At 43.1% G+C, this 23,702-nt stretch overlaps 1 protein-coding gene across 1 annotated transcript in view; it reads right to left on the bottom strand.

Moving 5' to 3' along the window:
- The window catches only part of ofcc1 (orofacial cleft 1 candidate 1), a 333,910-nt gene that overhangs the window by 4,175 nt on the left and 306,033 nt on the right, over positions 1–23,702 (bottom strand). Inside the window, exon 23 of the mRNA XM_041190069.1 lies at positions 22,654–22,787. Coding sequence (XP_041046003.1) covers positions 22,654–22,787 — 134 coding nt within the window. The remainder of the gene's footprint in view (positions 1–22,653; positions 22,788–23,702) is intronic.

Here is a 23,702-nt window from a genome sequence, read left to right as displayed (position 1 = left end):
GGAACAGAGAGAGGAGAAGTTGAGGCATCAGAGGTAGTGCGCAAACTTCCAAACAACACAACTACCCAAACCTTCAAGCACCACCTGCCCCACATGTGGCAGTCTGCAGATCACTCATTGGACTTACCAATCATCTTCGATCACACGGAACCAGAGCAGAAGCAAGTCATCCGCGATCCTGAGGGGCTACCTATGAAGGAGAAGTCATAATGACTCCTTGACAATCTAAGCGATTACTGGGACAATTATTATAGACTGACTTGTAAGTTCTAGCTGTCTGCCGTTTGCTGCCTGTATTTTGATAGGTGTACAGACAGTAAAGCAGAAAAATTATCTTGTCAATAATTTTAGAGAAAAAGTTTGCACGCATATAAAATTCCCCTTTACATCTATACCAGCATTCTGGCTAAAGTTACTAACAGAAGAAATTTTACTCCCTTAATCTAACCAAAGGAAACTTTTCCTTTTGTTCCTCTTTTCCTTTAATTCAGTTTGATCTTACTGTATTAACACATATATAGGCCGCAGTTATATATAATTCATAGTCCAAACCCGAGATACCCCTACAAGAACATGTGCTGAATTTAATGCAGGGGTCCCACCATTGGGGCGTGACCCCACTTTAGCGATCAGCGGGATCCAGGGCCGCATCCTATCAGTGGCAGCCAATTAATTAATGAACCTCGAAGAGTTGCCTCAGCAGCGCCATTAGGGGTGGTGGCCACTGCTGGGACTGCACCTGGAGGAAGAGCGCACTTTGATGGACACCCACCTTCACAGTCAGGTAAGTGGGGTCAGGGGGCGCTGGGTCCCGTCAGACATGGGGTGAGGGGGATGGGGTGATGGCATTGATGAGGACAGGTTGTGATGTTGCCATAAGGATGGACATTGCCGCTGGAGGCCAAAGAGTAGCCAAAAAAAGAGCCCCCACCTACCCCCCACTGGAGCCCACTGGGAGGTTGCCAGGGTTTACCTGGTAGCCTTTTGATGTGGTGGAGAGCCCTCTCTCCATCTCTTTGCATTTACTTCTTTTCCTGTTTTCAGTTGGGAGCTGCTAGACAAGAAAAAGACATAGTTTGCCTCTTAGCAGACAGGTAGTCACATGATACAGCAATAAGGATCTGTTTCCACATCAGAGGAAACGATTTCCATCAATTAGTCTACAACAGGCCCAGAAATGATGTGAGGAAATCCCTCAGCGAATCAGAGCTTTGGGAACCATGGGACCAAAGTCACCTTTTTCCTCCCAAGCTTGGAATTTTACGGCAAGTCATTTCTGCAATTGCTCAGATATCGTATCCCAAAATATTAGTTTCTGGAAGAAATCTATTTAATTTGGCATCGGAATGAGTCAATACTAACTGCTTCCATCATATTTCTGTGGAGATATTTGTCCCATAGATTGGCCACATGCTCACTGAAATACATTTTTAACAGATTAATTTTGAACTGATCTCTCCTGAAGCACAGGCCACCTAATTCTACTGTTCTGGACAGGGTGACATGGCATGGCTCAGTCTCTTTCCCTGCACTGTTCTCCTTTGCCCTTTCCATCTTTCTTTATGACCAACTTCTTAAGTACGCGATCAAGTTAATGAAGCATCTCTGTGTTCTCAATAGGCAACCACGCACAAAGGTACAGTGGGTGAGAGACAGGGCTGCATCAGTACAGCGCCAAATCCAACCCTGCCCACTTTAGAGACCCATGGAAGCTGGGGTGGGTCCATAACATTACTTGAGCTATCACCGAATGATACTATTATATTTCCCCGTAACTTCCCCTGCTGTATATAGACCAATCCGAGAGTTAAAGAGTTGCAACACTGCCTCATAACCTCTTCTCTTCCCCCATCTCCATCTAAATCAGTGGAATAATTTGTAATAAAGATAAGGTTATTCAATACACATTTACGTTAAATCACATTTTTGTAATGCTCCACGCTGATGTTAAATGCACAAGAGAGGAGCACACACAGTTTTGTTTGAATTGTCTTTAATAATAAAACATCTGTGATATTTATTTCTTTTTGCTGTTTACCATGTCATCTATGGATTTGGCAGGTTCTCAATATACTGCTAGCTATGTTGCAGAGTACCACTCTTCATAGCAACTGACCCATCCCATTAATTGCACTTCATTAACCATTAATATGCTTTGTGAGTTCTTTACGTATTGGATTCTAACAAATTTATTACCCCAAAAAGAAGGATAAAGCCACTAATCTTAATTGAATTAAGCTGTGCTGAGCATTTAAAAACCATTTGTTGGCACATTACAGCAATGCATTGTTAAATTATATGTAAATAATTTAACTTCCTGATTTGTTTGGTTATAACCACGATAGAGTCCATGGTAAAATCTAATCTCTTTCAGATAGAGAAGCCCATTTGTATAGTTTTTGTGTGAGCTGTTTTGTATTTTGCTGACTGAACTTGATTAGCATCATATGGCATCAATTAACATATTTATTTATTCATTCACAGGATGTGGACATCGCAGGCATGGCCAACCCTAGCTGCCCTTGAGAAGTTGGTGGTTGTTTGGGTTTTGAAATGCATCAGTTCTACCTGTCCCATCTGGATTTCCATAGTCAGGTGACCTCTACCATGAGGCAGTCTCTGAAGCATACATCTTGAGATCAGTGCAGTAAAGGCCTACAATGAGAAAGCACTGAGGAAGCTTTGCTGTCTTTAAACATGAAACATGGTGTCAGGAAGTAGGGATAAAACAGAGTTTTTAAAAATCCTGGAAAAGCTGCAGAGAAGACTCAGCTCAGACAGGCACACACAAATGTTCAACTCTGCTAAAAGCTGCTTAAAAAAGGACAAGGAGAATGGTGTACCAAAGGCTGCAAGTGAAATACTGAGTGAGTAAAATGGCTGCTGTAAACTCCCCCCTCCCAGCTACTGCCAAAATGAAGGGCACCATGTGGCAGAATTGGCAGTTTTTCTACTCACAATAGCAAAACTATGAGCGAGCAACAGGCTTAATTAACAAGTCAGAACCAATAAGAGTATCCGCACTTCTAACACTGCTGGGGAGGGACTGCTGCAAGATGTATACCACTCTAAATCTAAGTGATGAACAAAGAAAAAAGTCAGCAGAGAATTGGAAGCCTTGAATGAATGCTTTGAACCCTGAGTGAGTGTTACGTATGAATGTTATGTATTCAACATTAGAGCTCAAGGTGAAAAGGAAACTATTGAACAGTATGTGACTACAGTAACACAGCTTGTAGAATCCTGTGAACTCAGACAGCTACTGGATCATCTGATTAAAGATAGATTAGTCTCAGGCATATGAGACCCATTGGTGAGAGAAAGTCTACTGCAAGGCGAGAAACTGATGCTCAAGAAAGTGATAGACGTGTATAGAAATGCAGAAGATGTAAAATGTCAGTTAGAGCGCATATATAGCAGAGCAAATGAGGAGATACATTCTCCTGAGGGATATTCCAGGCTGACAGAGCAGAGCAATCACAAACAAAGGACAGGATGAAAATATTGCTGAGAACAGCAACAGAGGAAAAAGATTGCCCAGCCTGCGAAAAGCAGTGTTTTAACTGCAAGAAGTAAAACCATTTCACACACAAGTATTTGGCAAGAAGAAAGAAAAATAAGCCTATACAGATGGTCACTGGAGAGATATCAGCAGAAGAGTCTGATGAAGCGCTTACACACCATACAATAGGTTGATTCTGTCAAGTATGTAGGTGAGAAATGGTTTGTGGCTGTTACAATGATAGCCGCAGAAGGAGAGTATCAAGTTATTTTTTATTCATGTATGGGGTGTGGGTGTTGCTGGCTGGGTCAGCATTTATTGCCGATCCCTAATTGCCCTCGGGAAGATGGTGGTGAGCTGCCTTCTTGAACTGCTGCAGTCCCTCTGGTGTAGGTACACCCACAGTGCTGTTAGGGAGGAAGTTCCGGGATTTTGACCGAGAGACAGTGAAGGAACGGTGATATATTTCCAAGTCAGGATGGTGAGTGGGTTGAAGAGGAACTTCCAGGTGACAGTGTTCCCATCTCTCTGCTGCCCTTGTCCTTCTAGGTGGTAGCGATCGTGGGTTTGGAAGGTGCTGCCTAAGGAGCCTTGGTGAGTTTCTGCAGTGCATCTTGTAGATGGTACTCACTGATGCTACTGTGCATCAGTGGTTAGGGAGTGATTGTTTGTGGATGGGGTGCCAATCAAGTGGGCTTCTTTGTCCTGGATGGTGTCATGCTTCTTGTGTGTTGTTGGAGCTGCACTCATCCAGGCAAGTGGAGAGTATTCCATCACACTCCTGACTTGTTCCTTGTAGATGGTGGACAGACTTTGCAGAGTCAGGAGATGAGTTACTTGCCACAAGATTCTTGGCCTCTGAACAGCTGTCATAGCCACAGTATTTATATGGCTAGTCCAGTTCAGTTTCTGATCAATGGTAACCCCCAGGATGTTGATAATGGTGGATTCAGTGATGGTAATGCCATTGAATGTCAAAGGACAATGGTTAGATTCTTTCTTGTTGGAGATGGTCATTGCCTGGCACTTGTATGGCATGAATGTTACTTGCCACTTATCAGTTGAAGCCTGGATATTGTCCAGGTCTTGCTGCATTTGGACATGGACTGCTTCAGTATCTGAGGAGTCACAAATGGTTCTGGACATTGTGCAATCATCAGTGAACATCCCCACTTCTGACCTTATGATAAAGGAAGGTCATTGATGAAGCACTGAAAATGGTTGGGCCTAGGAACTACCCTGAGGAATTCCTGTAGTGATGTCCTGGAACTGAGGTGATTGACCTCCAACAACCACAACCATCTTCCTTTGTGCTAGGTGTGACTCCGACCAGCAGAGAGTTTTCCCCCGACTCCTATTGACTCCAGTTTTGCTAGGGCTCCTTGATGCCACACTTGGTCAAATGCTGCCTTGATGTCAAGGGCTGTCACTCTCACCTCATCTCTGGAGTTCAGCCCTTCTATCCATGTTTGAACCAAGGCTGTAATGAGGTCAGAAGCTGAATGACCCTGGCGGAACCCAAACTGGGTGTCAGTGAGTGGGTTATTGCTAAGCAATTGTCACTTGATAGCACTGTTGATGACCCCTTCCATCACTTTACTGATGATTGAGAGTAGACTGAAGGGACGGTAATTGGCCAGGCTGGAATTGTCCTGCTTTTTGAGGACATACCTGGGCAATTTTCCATATTGCCGGGTAAATTTCAGTGTTGTACTGTACTAAAACAGCTTGGCTAGGGACGCGGCAAGTTCTGGACCACAAGTCTTCAGTGTTGTTGCTGGAATATTGTCAGGGCCCTAGCCTTTGCAGTATCCAGTACCTTCAGCTATTTCTTGATATCAGGTTGGTGAGGATTAAGTCAAATATGTTTTTCCCTCTTGTTGGTTCCCTCACCACCTGCCGCAGACCCAGTCTAGCAACTATGTCCTTTAGGACTCGGCCAGCTTGGTCAGTAGTGGTGCTACTGAGCCTCTCTTGGTGATGGATGTTGATGTCCACCACCCAGAGTACACTCTGCACCCTTGTCACTATCAGTGCTTCCTCCAAGTGATGTTTAACATGGAGGAGTACTGATTCATCAGCTGAGGGGGGGAACAGTACGTGGTAATCAGCAGGAAGTTTCCTTGACTATGTTTGATCTGATGCCATGAGACTTCATGGGGTCCAGAGTTGAGGACTCCCAGGACACCTCCCTCCTGCCTGTATACCACTGTGCCACCATTTCTTCTGGGTCTATCTGGCCGGTGGGACGGGACATACTCAGGGATGGTGACGTCTGGGACATTCCCTGTAAGATATGATTCTGGGTATGACTTTGTCAGGCTGTTGTTTGACTAGTCTGTGAGATTTTGTCTCAATTTTGGCACTTGTCTCCAGGTGTTAGTAAGGAGGACTTTGCAGGGTTGACAGGGCTGAGAATGCCGTTGTCATTTCCGGTGTCTAGGTCGATGCTGGGTGGTCCGTCTGGTTTCATTCCTTTTTATTGACTTTTTAGCAGTTTGATACAACTGAGTGGCTTGCTAGGCCATTTCAGAGGGCATTTAAGAGTCAACCACATTGCTGTGGGTCTGGAGTCACATGTAGGCCAGACCAGGTGAGGATGGCAGATTTCTTTCCCTAAAGGGCATTAGTGAACCAGATATACTTTTACAACAAGCAACAATGGCCTCATAGTCATTATTAGACTTCTAATTCCAGATTTTTATTGAATTCAAATTGGTGTAAAAAAAAATTCACCAGCACCTACATGGACGACATTTTACCATTGTGTTGGACCATAAACCATTAACCATAAACCAAGGCCATTTCGCCAATAGCATCAGCATAAATACAGCGCTGGGTTCTGACATTATCTATGTATGAGTATGCTTTTATGTACTGCACTGGCCTATGCATTGCAAATGCAGGTGCACTCAGTCTCCCGTTACCAAATAGCATTGTAAATACTCCCATTCCAGTATTGTAAGTACTCCCACAAGAATTAGTGCTATTATTGAATTTCTTAGATTCTTCAGGAACTGAGGAATCTAGACTGGAGGCGGATGATTGAGGGAAAATGAACAACTGACATGTAGGGGGGGGCTTTCAAACGTCAGTTGATAAGAATTCAGGACCGGCATGTTCCTGCTAGGATGAAGGATAAGCATGGCAAGTTTCAGGAACCTTGGATAATGAAGGATATTGTGAGATTAATCAAAAAGAAAAGGGAAGCATTCATAAGGGCTAGAAGGCTGGGAACAGATGAAGCCCGTGGAGAATATAAAGAAAGTAGGAAGAAATTTAAGCAAGGAGTCAGGAGGGCTAAAATGGGTCATGAAAAGTCACTGGCAACCAGGATTAAGGAAAATCCCAAGGCCTTTTATACATATGTAAAAAGCAAGAGGGTGGACAGGGAAAGGGTAAGCCCACTCAGGGACAGAGTTGGGAATCTGTGTGTGGAGCCAGAAGAAATGAGAGAGATGCTAAATGAATACTTCTCATCAGTATTCACCAAAGAGAAGGACTTAGCAGTTGATTTGTCCAGGGAAGAGTGTGTAGATAGCCTGGATCATGTTGAGGTCAAAAAAGAGGTGTTAGGCGTCTTGAAGAATATTAAAGTGGATGAGTCCCCAGGGCCAGATGGGATCTACCCCAGAGTACTGAGCGAGGCAAGGGAGGAGATTGCTGGGGCCTCGACAGAAATCTTTGCATCCTCACTAGCTATGGGTGAGGTCCCAGAGGACTGGAGAATGGCCAATGTTGTTCCATTGTTTAAGAAAGGTAGCAGGGATAATCCAGGAAATTACAGGCCGGTGAGCCTTACATCAGTGGTAGGGAAATTATTGGAGAAGATTCTTCGTGACAGGATTTACTACCATTTGGAAGCAAATGGGTGTATTAGTGAGAGGCAGCGTGGTTTTGTGAAGGGGAGGTGAGTTTTGTGTCTCACTAACTTGATCGAGTTTTTCGAGGAAGTGACAAAGATGATTGACTATGGAGGGGCAGTGGATGTTATATACTTGGATTTCAGTAAGGCCTTTGACAAGATCCCTCATGGCAGACTGGTACAGAAGGTAAAGTCACACGAGATCAGAGGTGAGCTGGCAAGATGGATACAGAATTGGCTTGGTCATAGAAGACAGAGGGTAGCAGTGGAAGGGTGCTTTTCTGAATGGAGAGCTGTGACTAGTGGAGTTCCACAGGGATCAATGCTGGGACCTTTGCTGTTTGTAGTATACATAAATGATTTGGAGAAAAATGTAACTGGTCTAATTAGTAAGTTTGCAGACAACACTAAGATTGGAGGAGTTGCAGATAGTGAAGAGGATTATCAAAGGATACAATAGGATATAGATCGGTTGGAGACTTGGGCAGAGAAATGGCAGATGTAGTTTAATCTGGACAAGTACGAGGTAATGCATTTTGGAAGGTCTAATACAGGCAGGGATTATACAGTAAATGGCAGAACCCTTAAGTGCATTGATGGGCAGAGGGATCTGGGTGTACAGGTCTACAGGTCACTGAAAGTGGCAATGCAGGTGGATAAGGTAGTCAGGAAGGCATATGACATGCTTGCCTTCATTGGCAGGGGTATTGAATATAAAAGCTGGGAAGTCATGCTGCAGCTGTATAGAACCTTGGTTAGGCCACACTTGGAATATTACGTGCAATTCTGGTAACCACATTACCAGAAGGATATGGAGGCCTTGGAGAGGGTGCAGAGGAGGTTTACCAGGATGCTGCCTGGTCTGGAGGTTATTAGCTATGAGGAGAGGTTGGACAAACTTGGATTGTTCTCACTAGAGCGACGGAGATTGAGGGGCGAGTTGATAGAAGTTTATAAAATTATGAGTGGCATGGACAGAGTAGATAGTCAGAAGCTTTTTCCCAGGGTGGAAGAGTCAATTACCAGGGGACATAGATTTAAGGTGAGAGGAGAAAACTATAGAGGAGATGAGCGGGGCAAGTTTTTTACGCAGAGGGTAGTGAGTGTCTGGAATTCGCTGCCAGAGGAGGTGGTGGAAGCAGGTACGATAGTGGTGTTTAAGAGGCAGCTTGACAAATACATGAATAGGATGGGAATAGAGGGGTACGGACCCCGGAAGTGCAAAATGTTTTAGTTGACGGGCAACATGATCAGCACAGGCTTGGAGGGCCGAAGGGCCTGTTCCTGTGCTGTACTTTTCTTTGTTCTTTGTTCTTTGTTCGTCTGTGCGTGCGAAACAAATTAGAAATTGGGCAAACGGAAATCCAATATTGTCTAAAGTCAGGGACTTCGTTTTTCAAGGAAGGCCAAACTCGCCTGTATCTGAGGAATTGAGACCATTCTATGTCCGACACACGAATTAAGCCGTCAAGACAGAATTGGGTTGTGTGGTTCAGGAATTGTTGTCCCATCACAAACCACTCTTGACAGAGCTCCACAGTGCGCATCCAGGCATATCGAAGATGGAAATACTTGTGTGGAGCTATGTAGGGTGGCCAGGCATTGACAGTGACATTCAGAGCATGGTCGAGCACTGTCTCCCCTGTCAGCAACAACAGAAGTTGCCTGTTTCAGCTCCCCTACATCCGTGGGAGTGGCCTGGTCAACCCTGGATTCGATTATGTAGGACCATTCTTAGGTGCAATGTTTTTGTTAATCGTAGACGCACATTCAAAATGGATGGATGCATACAAAGTCAAATCGCCAACGTTGAACGCAACGATCGAGAAGCCACGTCACTGTTTCAGCGTACATGGCCTCCTGGAAACTGTCATTTCTGATAATGGTACAGCCTTTACCAGCACCAAGTTTCAGAAATTTATGGATTTGAATGGAATCCGACATATTAAAACAGCCCCTTGGCCTCCCTCATCGAATGGCCTAGGCAAGAAGGCTGTACAAACTTTTAAGCCTGGTATGAAAAGATTATTGTAAGACACTCTGGAATCTTAACTTTCCCTGTTTCTCTTCAGTTATCGTACAACACCTCATTTGACTACGGATTCAACATTGTCGGAGTTAATAATGAAATGTCGTCTGCGTACATGTTTACACATGGTGTTTCTGAATTTAGAGGGGTAGGTAGTGCAGAACCAGAGTAATCAGAAATTTAACCATGACATACACAGTAAAGCTCACACATTCAGTGTAGGTGACACGGTATACATGCAAAATTTCGACAGTGGACCCTGCTGGGCTCCAGGAGTCGCTGTTTTAGAGCCTAGTCCATTATCTTTCCAAGTACAAGTGGGAGATAGAATTGTCCATAAGCATGTAGATCACATCCATGCCAGAGAGACATTCCAATAATTACCCAGAAGGTTAAAAAAAACAATACTCTTATTTCCCAGTTTTACTGGTGTTCCATTTTAAGGGATACAAGACCAGTTCGGACAAGTATTCTTATTTCCCAGTTTTTACTGTTTTTTCCCTTCTGGTAGCTGATCAACCTGTGATTAACCTTGAACCGTCGACTTCTGAGGTGTATGATCGACCTAGAACAGACATTCCAGATGTTTCAGAAGAGTTGCCAAATCCTGAACTGCCCAGTTCTGATAATGTGTCTCACAGTGCAGCTCCAGATCCTGTTGATCCTGTTCAGGAACTTCCAGTGGTAGATCTATACTGCTCTAGCTGTATAAGAAGAGCACTTCAGAGACTTTATTTATAATCACCTGAAATTATATATATGTTTGTTGGATTGTTTAAGTGTTTTTCTGTAAAGAGTAATTGTAAAACACTAAAGGGGGAGGAATTATGGTAACTGGATATATAGTCACTCCCTCCTGTCAATCATAGGTCATGTGATGTACTGCAGGGGCTCTGACCAGTGAGCCCTTAGCGCAGGCAATCCAAGGGGGCAGGATCTTTCCAATGAGCAATCTGATCGAGCTTGCAAGTGCTGAAAATGTCTCTGTAATAAAATTTAACCGTTTCATGACAAAACCAGCCTGCTCCATAGGTTCATCACAATTACTGAGACTTGCTTTTTATTACTTAAATATCTACTTAAATAGCTCAATTTAAATTCCATAGCTGCTGTGGTGCAATTTCAACTCACATCTCTAGATTATTAGTCCAGGCTCTGAATTTTTACAAAAGCAAAATAATACAGGTGTTGGATATCTGAAGTTTCAGTAGCATACCATATGCTAGCATACCTTCTTGCCCACTCACACATCCAGGTGCAACAAGAGGTACACATCCTAGAATTCTCAGATTATGGAATGGAAATTTCAAAGTACACACCTGACTTACCATCACAATGAGGGCAACACTTAAAGCCTATAAAATAACCCACACATCCTTGATGACTTAAAAGGGCACCAAAGGGGCCCCAAGAAGATGACAATAACATACAGGGGTAAATTCATAGACCACATATTCCCAGCTGATTGCCTTATTTAATTAGAATATGGGGTGGAGAACTGGTATCACAGCATTGCAGCCTTGTTCTGACCCATGCCTGTATCGAGCAGGCTCCTTGCCTTCTAGCCAAGCCAACCCAAATGGAGAGTCTGAAAGTCTTTAGCAAGCATCCCAAATTTTACCGCCCCACCCATACCTCCTTCAATACTTAGCAGTCAAAAGTATTGATTAATTCCAATAATTCACCCCAACTACTTTCAATAAGCCCTATTGAGTCTCACTGGCTATTGATACTGGTACCCCGACCTAAACAAAGAAAGGAAGACTGTAGCATTTTTAACAAGCTCAGGACATCCCAAAATGCTTTATAGTCAAGTAAGTCCTTTTGAAGTATAGCCACTGTTGCAATGTAGCAAACGCAGCAGCCAATTTGTACACAGAAGCTCCCACAAATGACCATGTAGTAATGATCAGATAATCTGTTCTTGTGATTGAAGGATAACTATTAGCCAGGACACCAAGGATAACTCCCTTCCTCTTCTTCAAAATAGTGTCATGGGATCTTTTATGTCCACCTGAGAGAGCAGACGGGGCCTCGGTTTAACAGCTCATCTGAAAGAAGGCACATTCGACAGTGCAACACTCCCTCAGTACTGCACTGGAGTGTCAGCTCAGATTTTGTGCTTGAGTTTCTAATCAGAGAAACGCTGACAAAAGTCTACAGTAGGTGAATCTGACACTGCCAAAATTTTAAAAATCCAAACCAGCTAAACTTTAGATATTAATTCTCTTAACTGGAAAATTTGAATCATCCAATAGATTGTTTGGTTTCTGTACCCCCCGCCACCCTACACTGTTTGCCCCCCAACTCATTCCATATTGATTTTGAACATGAATTCAAATTAATATAGCAAAAACATCTTGCACTTATATCACACCCTTCTTGTTATACAAATATCCCATGGTGTTTCACAAGAGTGTTTTCAGGCGCAACTTGATTTCAAGCCACATAGGGAAATATTAGGACAGTGATCAAAAGCTTGGTCAAGGAGGTAAGTTGTAAGGAGTGTCTTAAAAGAAGATAGATGGTAAAGATGCAGAGAGATTTAGGGAGGGAATTCCAGAGTTAATAAAGGCGTGATCACCTGTGGTGGATTGGTAAATCTGGGCTTGTGCAAGAGGCCAGAAGTGGAGGGAAGTTGCAATTCTTAGATGGGAAAAAGAAATCACATTTCAGGTTAATATATTTGTTGTTATATAGGAACGATATGCATCACACTTCAGGTCGGAAACTGTCAATCGTTACATTGGCAAGGTGGAGGAGTTAGCATTCTGCGTAGAAGATAAAAGAATCAAAAAGCGGAGAGGTTTTTCAAAAAATCTCTAACATCTATTTTTAATCTGTGAAAAACAAATCAGTTTTACCTTTACTCAGTGGTCCTGACTTTGCGTGTCTCTAGCTATGATGAATCCCTACCAAGAAGGCACAGCTTGAAATGTGCCTATTCGGATCCAGCTCTGTGTTAAATGAATGAGTTGCCATTTCCAATGTTATAGGCAAGCACTATTAACGTGCAAATCAACACATTCATGCTGCATTTTTTTACAGAAGTTAAAGAGCCTGGTGAAAGAGGGAAAGGCAAGCTGGCTGCAAAGAGCAGGCTGTTACTAACTCTGGGAAGCAGCTGCTAATCCCGTCGCTTGCATTCAGAGGATTCAAGTGCCAGGCACTCACACTCGGGACTCCTTCACAGTCTCGAATTGACTTCCCAGTGTGACCTTCATTCCAATATGAATGCAAGTGAGGAAATAGCAGTCACAAATGGTGTTTTGGGTTGATCGGCAGCTGAAGGAAGTCATTGCAGAATGTGGATCATATTTTGAAGAGAACGTGACAGGAAAACTGAGGCACTGAGAGAAAAAAAATGACATGAAACCCACCACTGAACAAACACCCACATATAACAAGTATTATGTGTGGCAAACTAGTGTTAGTTATATGGTGGGTTGACTGTATACAGACACAGCTGCTCATCATACTCTTTCTGGTTAGAGACTTTATGGCAGTTCACTCCATTTTTCTTTCCTCTTCTCCCTCTTTTTAATGATTAGCAAGCCATTGTGAGCACTTTTACCAATCATTTGTGGGCTTTTTTGCACTAGCTACCATAACATGTTGGCAAATACCTGCAAAGGATTCTTTGTTAAGTGAATAAAAATTGAACATACAGAATTTACAGCACAGAAACAGGCTATTTGGCACAACTGATCTAAGCCAGTGTTTATGTTCTACATGAGCTTCCTCCCGCCTTATTTCACCTCAATTGATCAAAAGATCCTTCTATTCCTTACCCATCCCTCCCTCACTCCTCAACTTTGGTACTTATCCAGCTTCTCTATAATTGCACTTACCATAGTCCTAAATGGGATAGATTTTGAACAGATATAGCAACTCAAGACTGGGCAACCATGAGGAGCTGTGGGCCATCAGTAACAGCAGAGTTGTACTGAAACACAATCTGTAACTTCATGGCCTGGCATATCCCCCAATCTATCATTACCACCAAGCCAGGGGATCAACCCTAGTTTAATGAAGAGTGCAGGAGGGCATGCCAGGAGCAGCACCAGGCACACCTAAAAATGTGGTATCAACCTGGTGAAGCTACAACAGAGGACTACTTGCATGCCAGGCAGCCTCCACAGCAAGCAATAGACAGAACTAAGCGATTCCACAACCAACAGATTCAGATCCAAGCTCTGCAGTCCTGCCACATCCAGTCGTGAATGGTGGTGGACAACTAAGCAACTCACTGGAGGAGGAGGCTCCACAAATATCCCCATCCTCAATGATAGAGGAACCCAGCACAAAAGTGCAAAAGACAAGACTGAAGCATTTGCAATAATCTTCAGCCAGAAGTGCTGAGCAGATGATCCATCTTGGCCTCTTCCGGAAGCCCCTGCATCACAGATGCCAGTCTTCAGCCTGTTCAATTCACTGCATGTGAAGGCACTGGATGCTGCAAAGGCTATGGACTCTGATAATACTCCAACAATATTACTGAAGTTTTGTGCAGCTGTTCTGGAAGGCAGCTCACCACCACCTTCTCAAGGGCAATTAGGGATGGGCAATAAATGCTGGCCTAGCCAGCGTAGCCCACACCCCATGAACGAATTTAAAAAAAGATTGAGGTGTACATGTCAATCCACAGTATAAGGCAACCCTCTTTTTTCAGCACCAAAATGCATGTTTAGTTTCTATACACAGCATCTAGGTTGGAACCCATTTTTCAACTAACAAATGCTGCGTTCACAGTCAGACTCAACTTTTCAGCTCATAAATACATGTTTAGCATTATACTCACTTGATAATTCGGCACATGGGATAAAGCAGGCGATACAGGCCAAGTTGCCAAGAAGATGCAAAGGAGTTTAAGACATGCCCACACAGAGTAGACCTTGCAAGACTATCCTCAAGCAGAAATGGGTACCCCTGCAAAAATTAATGTAGTGTGAAGCTGGGTTCAATTTAAAAGTCATAGCATTTTCTCACTTGTCAAATAATTGTGCGACAGTGAGGGAATTTTGTATAAGTGAAAAACTGGTGCGAGAATGGAAGAAGGAGGAATCCAACCTGAAGGAGATGCCCAAGACCAAAAGCACAATGAGAACAGGGACCAGCCACTGGCCTGATCTTGAGAAGCATGTATTGGATGGCTCCTCAAAAATAGTCGGAATGGTTACACCTTCACCAGAAAGGCGAATGTAAATGGGTCAAATCAGCAATGATTTCAGAACAACCATAAGTTGGTGTAGCTCCTTTATGGAAAGGAAATGTCTGGTGTTGCAGCAGAAGACCAAGTTTGCTCAGAGACTGACAAGAGACTTTGATGCCAAAATGACTGGTTCCCAGCGATTCATCATCAGACAGTGGCAAAAACATGAGTACCCATTATGCCACATCAGCAACATGGACAAAACACCCATGAATTCTGAAAAGCTCAGCAGCTAAACTGTGGAGTGGAAAGGATCAAAAACAGATCTGGTGGAAATCACAGGATGTGAGACGATAAGATTCACATGGTCCTAATGCATGACCACTGCATGGCCAACAGAACAAAATTAAAGCCAATGGTGAGTTTCAAATGTAAAACCATGCCGAACATCAAGTTCCCGGCAGGAATTTTTGTGAATATTCATGACAACGGTCGGATGGATCAACCAAGAATGCATAATAAGGTTTGGCTGAGAGCCTTGACATTCATTAGAAAGCGGAAACAGCTGTGTCCCAAGGAAAACATTACTTGATTGACTACTCTGGATCTCTGATCTATTCTGTCAATTGCACAATGTTTACTTACACAAGGTAATGAGGTTTCAAGTGTTTTCAGTTTCTGCTCTTAATACTGTAAAGGGTCTGGATGATTGACACTCTTACTGAGGTGCAGCGAAAGCAATTTCTGTGAATAACTGCTTGTTTTTAAAGCTTTTTAAACACATCTTTTTGCCAATATAGGGTTCACTGCTTCGATACAGAGTATATAATAGGTAAATGGGCATGGAAGTGCCATAGTTTGGCATGGAGAATATGAGGAGCCATGGGGCTGAGTAGAAGGTCATAGCTTGGCATGGAGGATATGAGAGGCTATGGGAGATGGGTAGGGTGTGAACGGGTGTCAGGAGGTGTGTGGGGTGACAGCTAGAGGGCCTTATCATTTTTATTATAAGTGGGATGAAGCATCAAAGAAGTGAGGCAATGGCCCCTGTGGCTGCCTCCAAACCTTTCAGGGGGTGGTGGGCCTGACTCTAGCACACCCAGGTCCTCCACCACCAGCCCCCGGAAAATGGGCACTTTCTCCAGAGGTAGCCGCGCTAACCCAACAAATTCCCCGACTTCTGCTATCCACCTCGAAGGTGAAAGTCCAGCCCATGTAGCCACCCCAGTGTATACCAGATCACCCTCTACATTAACTTCCACTGTGTCTACAGTCTGCCATCAATGGATTGAAAGTACAATTGAAAATGCAGGAGAAATTGTTCAATAGAGAACTTATTTACTAATTAATATTTCACTGTGAACCTCTGGGTTATAATAAATAGGTTATATGTTGAACACGAATTGGCTTTCACTGTAGGACAGGATGGATAAAGTTCAAACTTGGAAAAGAAAATTCCTTATGCAAAGAATTATCACTGTTAGAATATAGTTCTGGGAAAGGTGGTGGAGGCAAATTCTTGCAGGCATTTGAAGAATTGTTTGATGCTGTGATGTGAGACCACGGTTGTTTTTGTCTAGGTGGATGAACTAAGATAGCCAAATGGCCTTCCTTGTATTTATTTCATGGCATCCATGTGGTTTCAAAATTCTCATCCTTGTTTTCAACGCCCTTCTTGGTCTCATCCCTCCTTATCGCTGTAATCTCCTCCAGCCCTACACCCTTTTGCACACCTCCAGTTCTGACCTCTACACATTTCCAATTTTAATTGTCTACCATTGGCAGCCATTCCTTCAGCTGCCCAGGATCTAAACTCTGGAAATTCCCCTGTAAACGTCTCCACCTCTCTAACCCTCTCTCCTCCAATAATTAAACCTACCACTGTGCCCATCTGTTGGAAAATTTCCTAATGTGGCTTGGTGTCAATTTCTGTATGTTAACACTCTTGCAAAGTGTCTTGGGACGTTTTGCTATGTTAAAAGCACTATATAATACAAGTTGTTGTTGCAAGAAGGAAAAACTAGATCAGCCTAAATTGCAAACTGGTGACGTCTCTACTATTTGTCTTTCCTTTCTTTTTGTCACTTTTCTTCTCTCTTGTTCCCTCAACTAAATCCTTGAGGCCAATTGGAATGGCCCTATCACCAGCTCGATTGATGTCAACTAACTCAGCACGCACTGGTGACAATGTGGGACTTTCCTGGTTTATCGAATTCAGTGCTTCCTTGATAAACTCACTGGATCTTTTAAATAAAGCATCTTATGCCCGGCATGCGTGTTGAGTCTCTCAAATCCATCATTTATCTTGTGATTGTCAAGCTGATTATTAATTTCCATTTACGTCTTCAATTGGATGTTCCATTGACCTTTTGCTGATTATTTTCTAATTCTGTTATTCTATGGTCATGCAACTGAAAACATGATGAATTTTTGGGTGTCTGAAAATGTTGTAAACCTGACCCCACTGGCTGAAATCAGGACCCAGGTAGGGAGGCCAAAAGATTCCTCATGGGACCTGGAGGAGAATTCCTGTTCCATGAGGAATTTTTAAAAAAATTCTTTTTGGACTATGTCCTGGTCCTTGGATGGACTTGCTGACAGCTTTGAGCTGATGGGGAAGTCACACTGCTCCCCTGCTCAGGCTCCAAGTCAATATTATGATCAGTGCATATTTAAGGAAGGATTCCATTAGTCTGCAAATTAAGATTGCAATCGGCCAGCTGGGATGGGAAGTCAGTGGAATAAGTCCCCAACTCTGTTTTAACTGCGTCCACATACCTCCATCTACCCATTTTCCATCAGGTTGGGAAGGGGTTAAAATTCCTCCCCTAATTTCTAATTATACAGCCTGATTAGCTTGATAGATCAGTCTATTTGCATGGCAACTATTGTTAACAGCACCGTCCCCAAATCCAAGAAAAGATTATTCTGGATCTTTGGGCATCTTCAAATTCAGATCAGTTCTGTATAGATTAGTTCTGATGACTTGTTTAGAATACCAAACAAAATAATACTTGGGCTTGAAGAACGCTCTTGCAATTATCCTGCAAAATAACCTCAGCACTTTTGCCATGTTTGGAAACATGTTCTGTTGCTGGTAGTGCAGGGTTGGAGGCTTCAGGTTTCATCACTTAGATAATGAAAGACAAACGGGTGAGATAAATTTTTCATATTTCACACTCCAAGTAAACCATCAATCATGGTATGTAGCACTGCCATTTAAATTTTAATCAAGAAATATTTGATTTCAAGTAATCGTGTTCCCTTGCGCAACATTCACATCCTAAAAAGGAAAGAGGGACTTACTTTTCCGTGCTATTTATTTAAATGAAAATATAAGCATGAGGGGGGTGCTGGCTAGCTCAGTTGCCAAGGTGGCTAGTGTGTCGTTCAGGATGAGTCCAACAGCTAGGGTTTGAACTTCAATATGGCTGAGGTAGGCTTCGGGCCTACCTCCTCACCTGGCCCCATAGTAAAACCATAACGTAAGCCTTGGTTCAGCAACCCTCAAAAAAGGGCAAACAGAGAACGCATTGGATTCTGCATCGTTTTGCACAATGGCATTTGCAGGGTTTAGCAATAATACTTTGCATAATACTTGCACTTATTTCCTGCCAATTCATATTTAAGCATCTCATACAGCCTCCCACTTGAATTACTTTTAGAGTATAGCAATTGTTATGTCGGCAAAAGACTTGTGTGGAGCAAATATCTCTCTTGCAGCCAAACTGGAAAGAGCAGCTAAGCTGATGCAAAGATGTAGTTAGTGATTTGGTAGTATACTACCGTATCATGCTAATCAATTTCCAAGCATAGGTACATAATGTGGAGAATGGGACATGCATCTTCGCACATTGCAAAATAGTAACAGAATGGTGCTAATGGGGAAAAAGGGCAGACTCCACAGTTCAGAAGGACAGAATTTCAGTCGACCTTTCCCAGACTTGGATCAGGAACGTACAAATCAGGAACAGAACAAATCTTTAGCAGATCACTGAAAAAGAACCAATCAATCACTTATAGATAATATTTCAGAAGAAATGGAATACAATCAGGAATTATACAACACAGCATAGATTTAGGTTAAGGCACATACATAGACACCAGCATGTGTAAGCAATAGCAGTGTATATTACCATCTGTTCACTCATGGAATATAAGGATAATTTTTTAACTTCCAGCCCAAGTAGTCACCTGGTGGAGTGAATGGTCCATCATTTTTATTCCATGATTTCAATGGGTTGAAAACCAAACAGGTACTACAATGGGCGGAGAGGCCTGGAAAGTTGAACATTATTCCCATACAATTACTTCCACAAACAGCACAAGTAGAATTATTTCCTAATATGCCATTGGCACTACTGGTTGTCAGAAAGATCCTGAAAAAAAACATAATGGAGCTTCCTGGCTGTCAACCTTACTGAACCTCAGAATGGGTTACCGTGAAGTTGCAGAATCTAATAAGGGAGGAGGCTGGTTGGAATTGGAGCAGGGAAACCAATACTTGAAATGAGGTTTGTAATCTTAATCTGATTCCTAGCAAACAAAATCCACTACGTAATACTTCCAGTTGGCATTAAGTTAGTAACCTTACCCAGCGAGACCACGAGATGCCTGGTCTGGCAATTGGGTGTTCAGGTACACTTCTGAGACCCACCCAGAGGTTTATTCTGCCTCCAGCTGTTATAGTTTTGGAAAGGAACCCATACTTCCAATCACCTTTGTAATATGGTCAGTTGTTGATAAACACACATCTCACATTCCTGACCAATAGCTAATACAAATCAATAGGAACAAAAGGCTGGAAAAACTCAGCAGGTCTGGCAGCATCTGTGGAGAGGGAAACAGAGTTAACGTTTCGAGTCTGTATGACCCTTCTTCAGAGCTGAAAAGAAGTGGAAATGTGATGAAATTTATACTGGTTAGGGGGGATGGAGCAGGTGAAACTAGATAGAAGGCCAGCTATAGGTGGGGACAGAAGAGAGATTGACAAAAGTGTCATGAACTAAAGGGCAAAGGAAGTGTTAATGGTAGTGGTAAGGGTTAAAAAAGGTGCTGATAGTGGCATAAAGGTAAGAAAGCAGAACGTGATAATAGCAGAACAAGGGTAGCATTGTGGAAACATGGAACAAGTAACAGATGGGGATGGGGTGGGGGAGCGGCAGTGGTGGGGTTAAAAGAATAGAAAATGGGATAGAAGGGGAGATAAAAAAGGGGATAAAACCATTGATTAATGAATAAAAATAAAAATAAGTGGATAAAAAGTAAAAATGAATGCATAAAAAAAGCGATTTAAAAAGGGGTGAGGATAGAGGAGAGAGTTCATGATCTAAAGTTGTTGAACTCAAATATTAAGTCCGGAAGGCTGTAAAGTGCCTAGTCGGAAGATGAGGTGCTGTTCCTCCAGTTTGCGTTGAGCTTCACTGGAACATTGCAGCAGGCCAAGTACGGACATGTGGGCATGAGAGCAGGGTGGTGTGGTGAAATGGCAAGCGACAGGGAGGTCTGGGTAATGCTTGCAGGCAGACTGGAGGTGTTCCGCAAAGCAGTCACCAGTCTGCGTTTGGTCTCTCCAGTGTAGAGGAGACCGTTTTGGGAGCAATGAATGCAGTAGACCAAATTGATGAAGGTGCAAGTGAAGCGCTGCTTCACCTGAAAGGAATGTTTATGCCCCCAAAGGGCCATCTGTTACTTGATCCATGATGTTCTTTCACACAATGCTTACTCTTGTTCTGCTATTATCACATTCTGCTTTCTTGCCTTTACGCCACTATCAGCCCTTTTTTAGCCCTTTACCATTAACACTCCTTTAGTTCATGACATCTTTGTCAATCTCTCTTTTGTCCCCACCTATCACTGGCCTTCTATCCAGCTTCACCTGCTCCAACCCTCCTTAAACAGTATAAATTTCATCACATTTCTATTTCTCTTCTGCTCTGAAGAAGAGTCATACAGACTTGAAACATTAACTCTGTTTCTCTCCCCACAGATGCTGCCAGACCTGAATTTTTCCAGCATTTTCTGTTTTTGTTTCAGATTTCCAGCATCCACTGTATTTTGCAGTTAATAAATCAATAGGAGTTCCCATTTAGCACCTGCTCAATCCCCAAAAAGTGCCAAAAGATATTGTGGGTACAATATGTGAAGAACCCAAATGTCACGCTCTTCAATAAATGGCGCTTGTATGAATTAGGATTGGAATTTAGATAACATTGCTGCTGGCAGTGTAAGATGTACCCGTGGGGGATTAATTTTTGCTTTCGAGGGTGAATCAGGTAGCGCACAAATACAAGCCTAAACAGGTTGGTCCAAAATCGTCTGAAGTTGTTCCTTGGGGTCCATTTTAATATTTACTGGTGCTGGCAGCTCACCCAGGTCATGGGCTTCAATCTGCCTACCGAACTGGCACCAGCCCACGGGTAAGTGCTGGGAGGGCGGGCAAAAGGGGAAAGCATGGCACAATTGCAGGCCCTTAGAAACATCGTGCAGCAGAAGGAGAACTTGTGCTCCTCCTGGTTTCGTACTGAACCTACCTTTTTGATGTCAGCCACATGCTAGGCTGCTAGCGCACCAGGAAAGCCCGAATGGAGCAGGTTCAACAGCTGCTTAAGGCAACACAATTTCCCAGACGGGAACTAAAGCAGGTATTAGCCCCCTCATTAACATATGCAAAAGTGTTTAGACACATGAATAATGGCATGACCCAACATTGGGTCAGATGCCTTGCACACATCCTTCAATTGCAAAACGTTGGTCATCAAAATTGGTCCCTACTGTGTCCATTTTATGCCATAAAATGAGGTTGAATTTCTTGTCCCATGTGTCAAAGACCATCAGAGCTAGGATAGATCTCCCATTGTATTAAAGAAGCTTCCATCATTTACTGGTTGTACAGGGACATGTATATGTAACAGACTTTTATGCATAAAATAATCTTTAGAATCTAATCACACTTTCCTGATTATTCGTTTACACATTCAACTTGGCTAAAAAATTGAAAATAAACTACTGAAGGATACATTATTAATGTAATTTTACAAGGAATTAAACAAAATTAGAATCCTTCACAATACTGCAGTCACTAATGTTTGATTGGAGCTAGCAGTAGTAATTGCTGGGAGGCCTTTTTAGCCTTCACAAATGCAGCATATTGAGCAGTGGTGGCATTTACAAAAAGCAAGCAAAAGAAGTATGCTAAATATTCCAGTCACTAAATGGTTGAAAGATATGGGTTTGTCGTTTCTACTATGCACGATACGTTTTGCATTTAATATTTACTTTTTGAAATCGTATCTGAAATCGCACCAAGTCCCATTCACCCCTGTACTCACTGGCCTGCATTGACTCCCGGTCCAGCAACTTCTCAATTTTAAAATTCTTATCTTTGTTTTCCAATTCCTCCCCGGTCTCACCCCTCCCTATCTCTGCAACCTCCTGCAACTTTGCAAGATCTCTGCGGTCCTCCAATTCTTGTCCATCCTCAATTTCATTTGCTCCACCTTCAGCTGCCTGGGCCCTAAGCTCTGGAATTCCCAACTTACAAGTCTCTACCCCCTTTAGGAAGCTCCTTAAAACCTACCTCTTGCACCAAACCCTTGGTCACCTGTCCTAATGTCTCCTGGCTTGCTATCAAATTATATTTTATAATGTAGCTATGAAGCACCTTAGCGTATTTAGTGTGCTAAAGATACTAAATAAATGCAAGTTATTTCATTTTGATGTCATTTTTATGCAACTTGGCTTAATTGATAATGTTCATAACTCAGCAGATTTAACATCTAAAACCTTTAACATCTAAAACCAACTCACAAATAACTTTGTGCAATTTGATTGAGGAATTGTGTTTGAATGCTGCCGACAATTCTTCATTGTTTGTTCTGCTGTTGCGATCATTGTCTCTGTTGAGAGGCTGCATTTGGTGAAGGCACTAAGTGATGCAAAAGGCAACTCAGTGGGTACAGGTAATCATGATATTGTGAGATATGTGATTTTATGATTTTTTTTCTCATTTTCTTTAAACCCTTACTTTGTTTGATAACCGCTCCAGTGAAGTGTGTTGAGGCGTTCTGCTAAATGCAAACTGCTGATGTATAACGGATACTTACACATTCCTCTGTCTCTCTCGAAGCCCAGATGGGGCGGAGGGTTGCAACACATTGTGCACATTGTTCACCTGCCTCTGTATCTGCACGTCGACCCCACCATGTGCAAAGTTTGTGCTACTAATATCACCGAACACCTAAGGTGGTTACAAAAGAGAGAGAGAAAGAAAAAAAATCACTTTACTTTGCATTCCCTAACATGGTAGAAATAATGAGCCCCATTTTACCCCCCTCCCCCCACCCACCCAACCTGGCAGAAACCAGGATGGGGGTGATGGAGGGGGCCTGTTAAATTAATGGATGCCTCTGTCCCCATATTAACTACTCCATTGAGCACTTAAGTAAGTCAGGCACAGGCTACAATAGCACCATCTGAAACTGGAAAAATAAGACATAATAAATGGATTACGGCATTCGGCCCCTTGGAACCTCTTCTGTCGTTCAGCAAGATGGTGGCTGACCTTCTATCTCAGCTCTATCTTCCTGCACTTCCCCCAAATTGCTTCATTCCCTTTGTGCTCAAAAAGCTGTTGCCCTCTATCCTAAATATACTCAACTACTGAGGACCCGCTGGGGGTAGAGATTTCCGAAGGCCCAAAACCCACTGAGTGAAGAGACTTCTCAGTTCTAAATGGCTGACTCCCTGCCTAAGAGTGCAGTCCTGGGCCTGAAAAGTTTGAGATTCATTTTTCAAGGTTCCGGGAGCCATGATGGCCAGGAGCGCTCCTCCAGGCCTCACAAGGAAACCGTGGCAACTGCCACCCTAACCCGAGATTTCCTCTCCCCATCACACCCTTTCTCCTGCCCTCAAGCTGGTGGCCTGTCCAGCTGTTGAAAGGGGGGGCTGTTGGCATCTTATTTAAATGCTGTCCCGCCGTTAAAATCGGCAGGGCCTCCGCATCCCCAACCTTACCGGATTCTCCAGCCGATTAGGTCCTCCCTTCAACCACTCGCCTCCCTGTTAATGTCGGGGCCGATATATCTGGCCAGAACTGGAGGACTATATGGCATAGCACCGAGAATATGTCCTAAGCATTATCTCACTTGCAGAC

Source organism: Carcharodon carcharias, chromosome 6 (genome assembly GCF_017639515.1).
Source record: "Carcharodon carcharias isolate sCarCar2 chromosome 6, sCarCar2.pri, whole genome shotgun sequence".
Lineage (NCBI taxonomy): Eukaryota > Metazoa > Chordata > Chondrichthyes > Lamniformes > Lamnidae > Carcharodon > Carcharodon carcharias.
The sequence above is the reverse complement of the archived record's forward strand: the minus strand, read 5'-3'. Positions and strand labels throughout refer to the sequence as shown.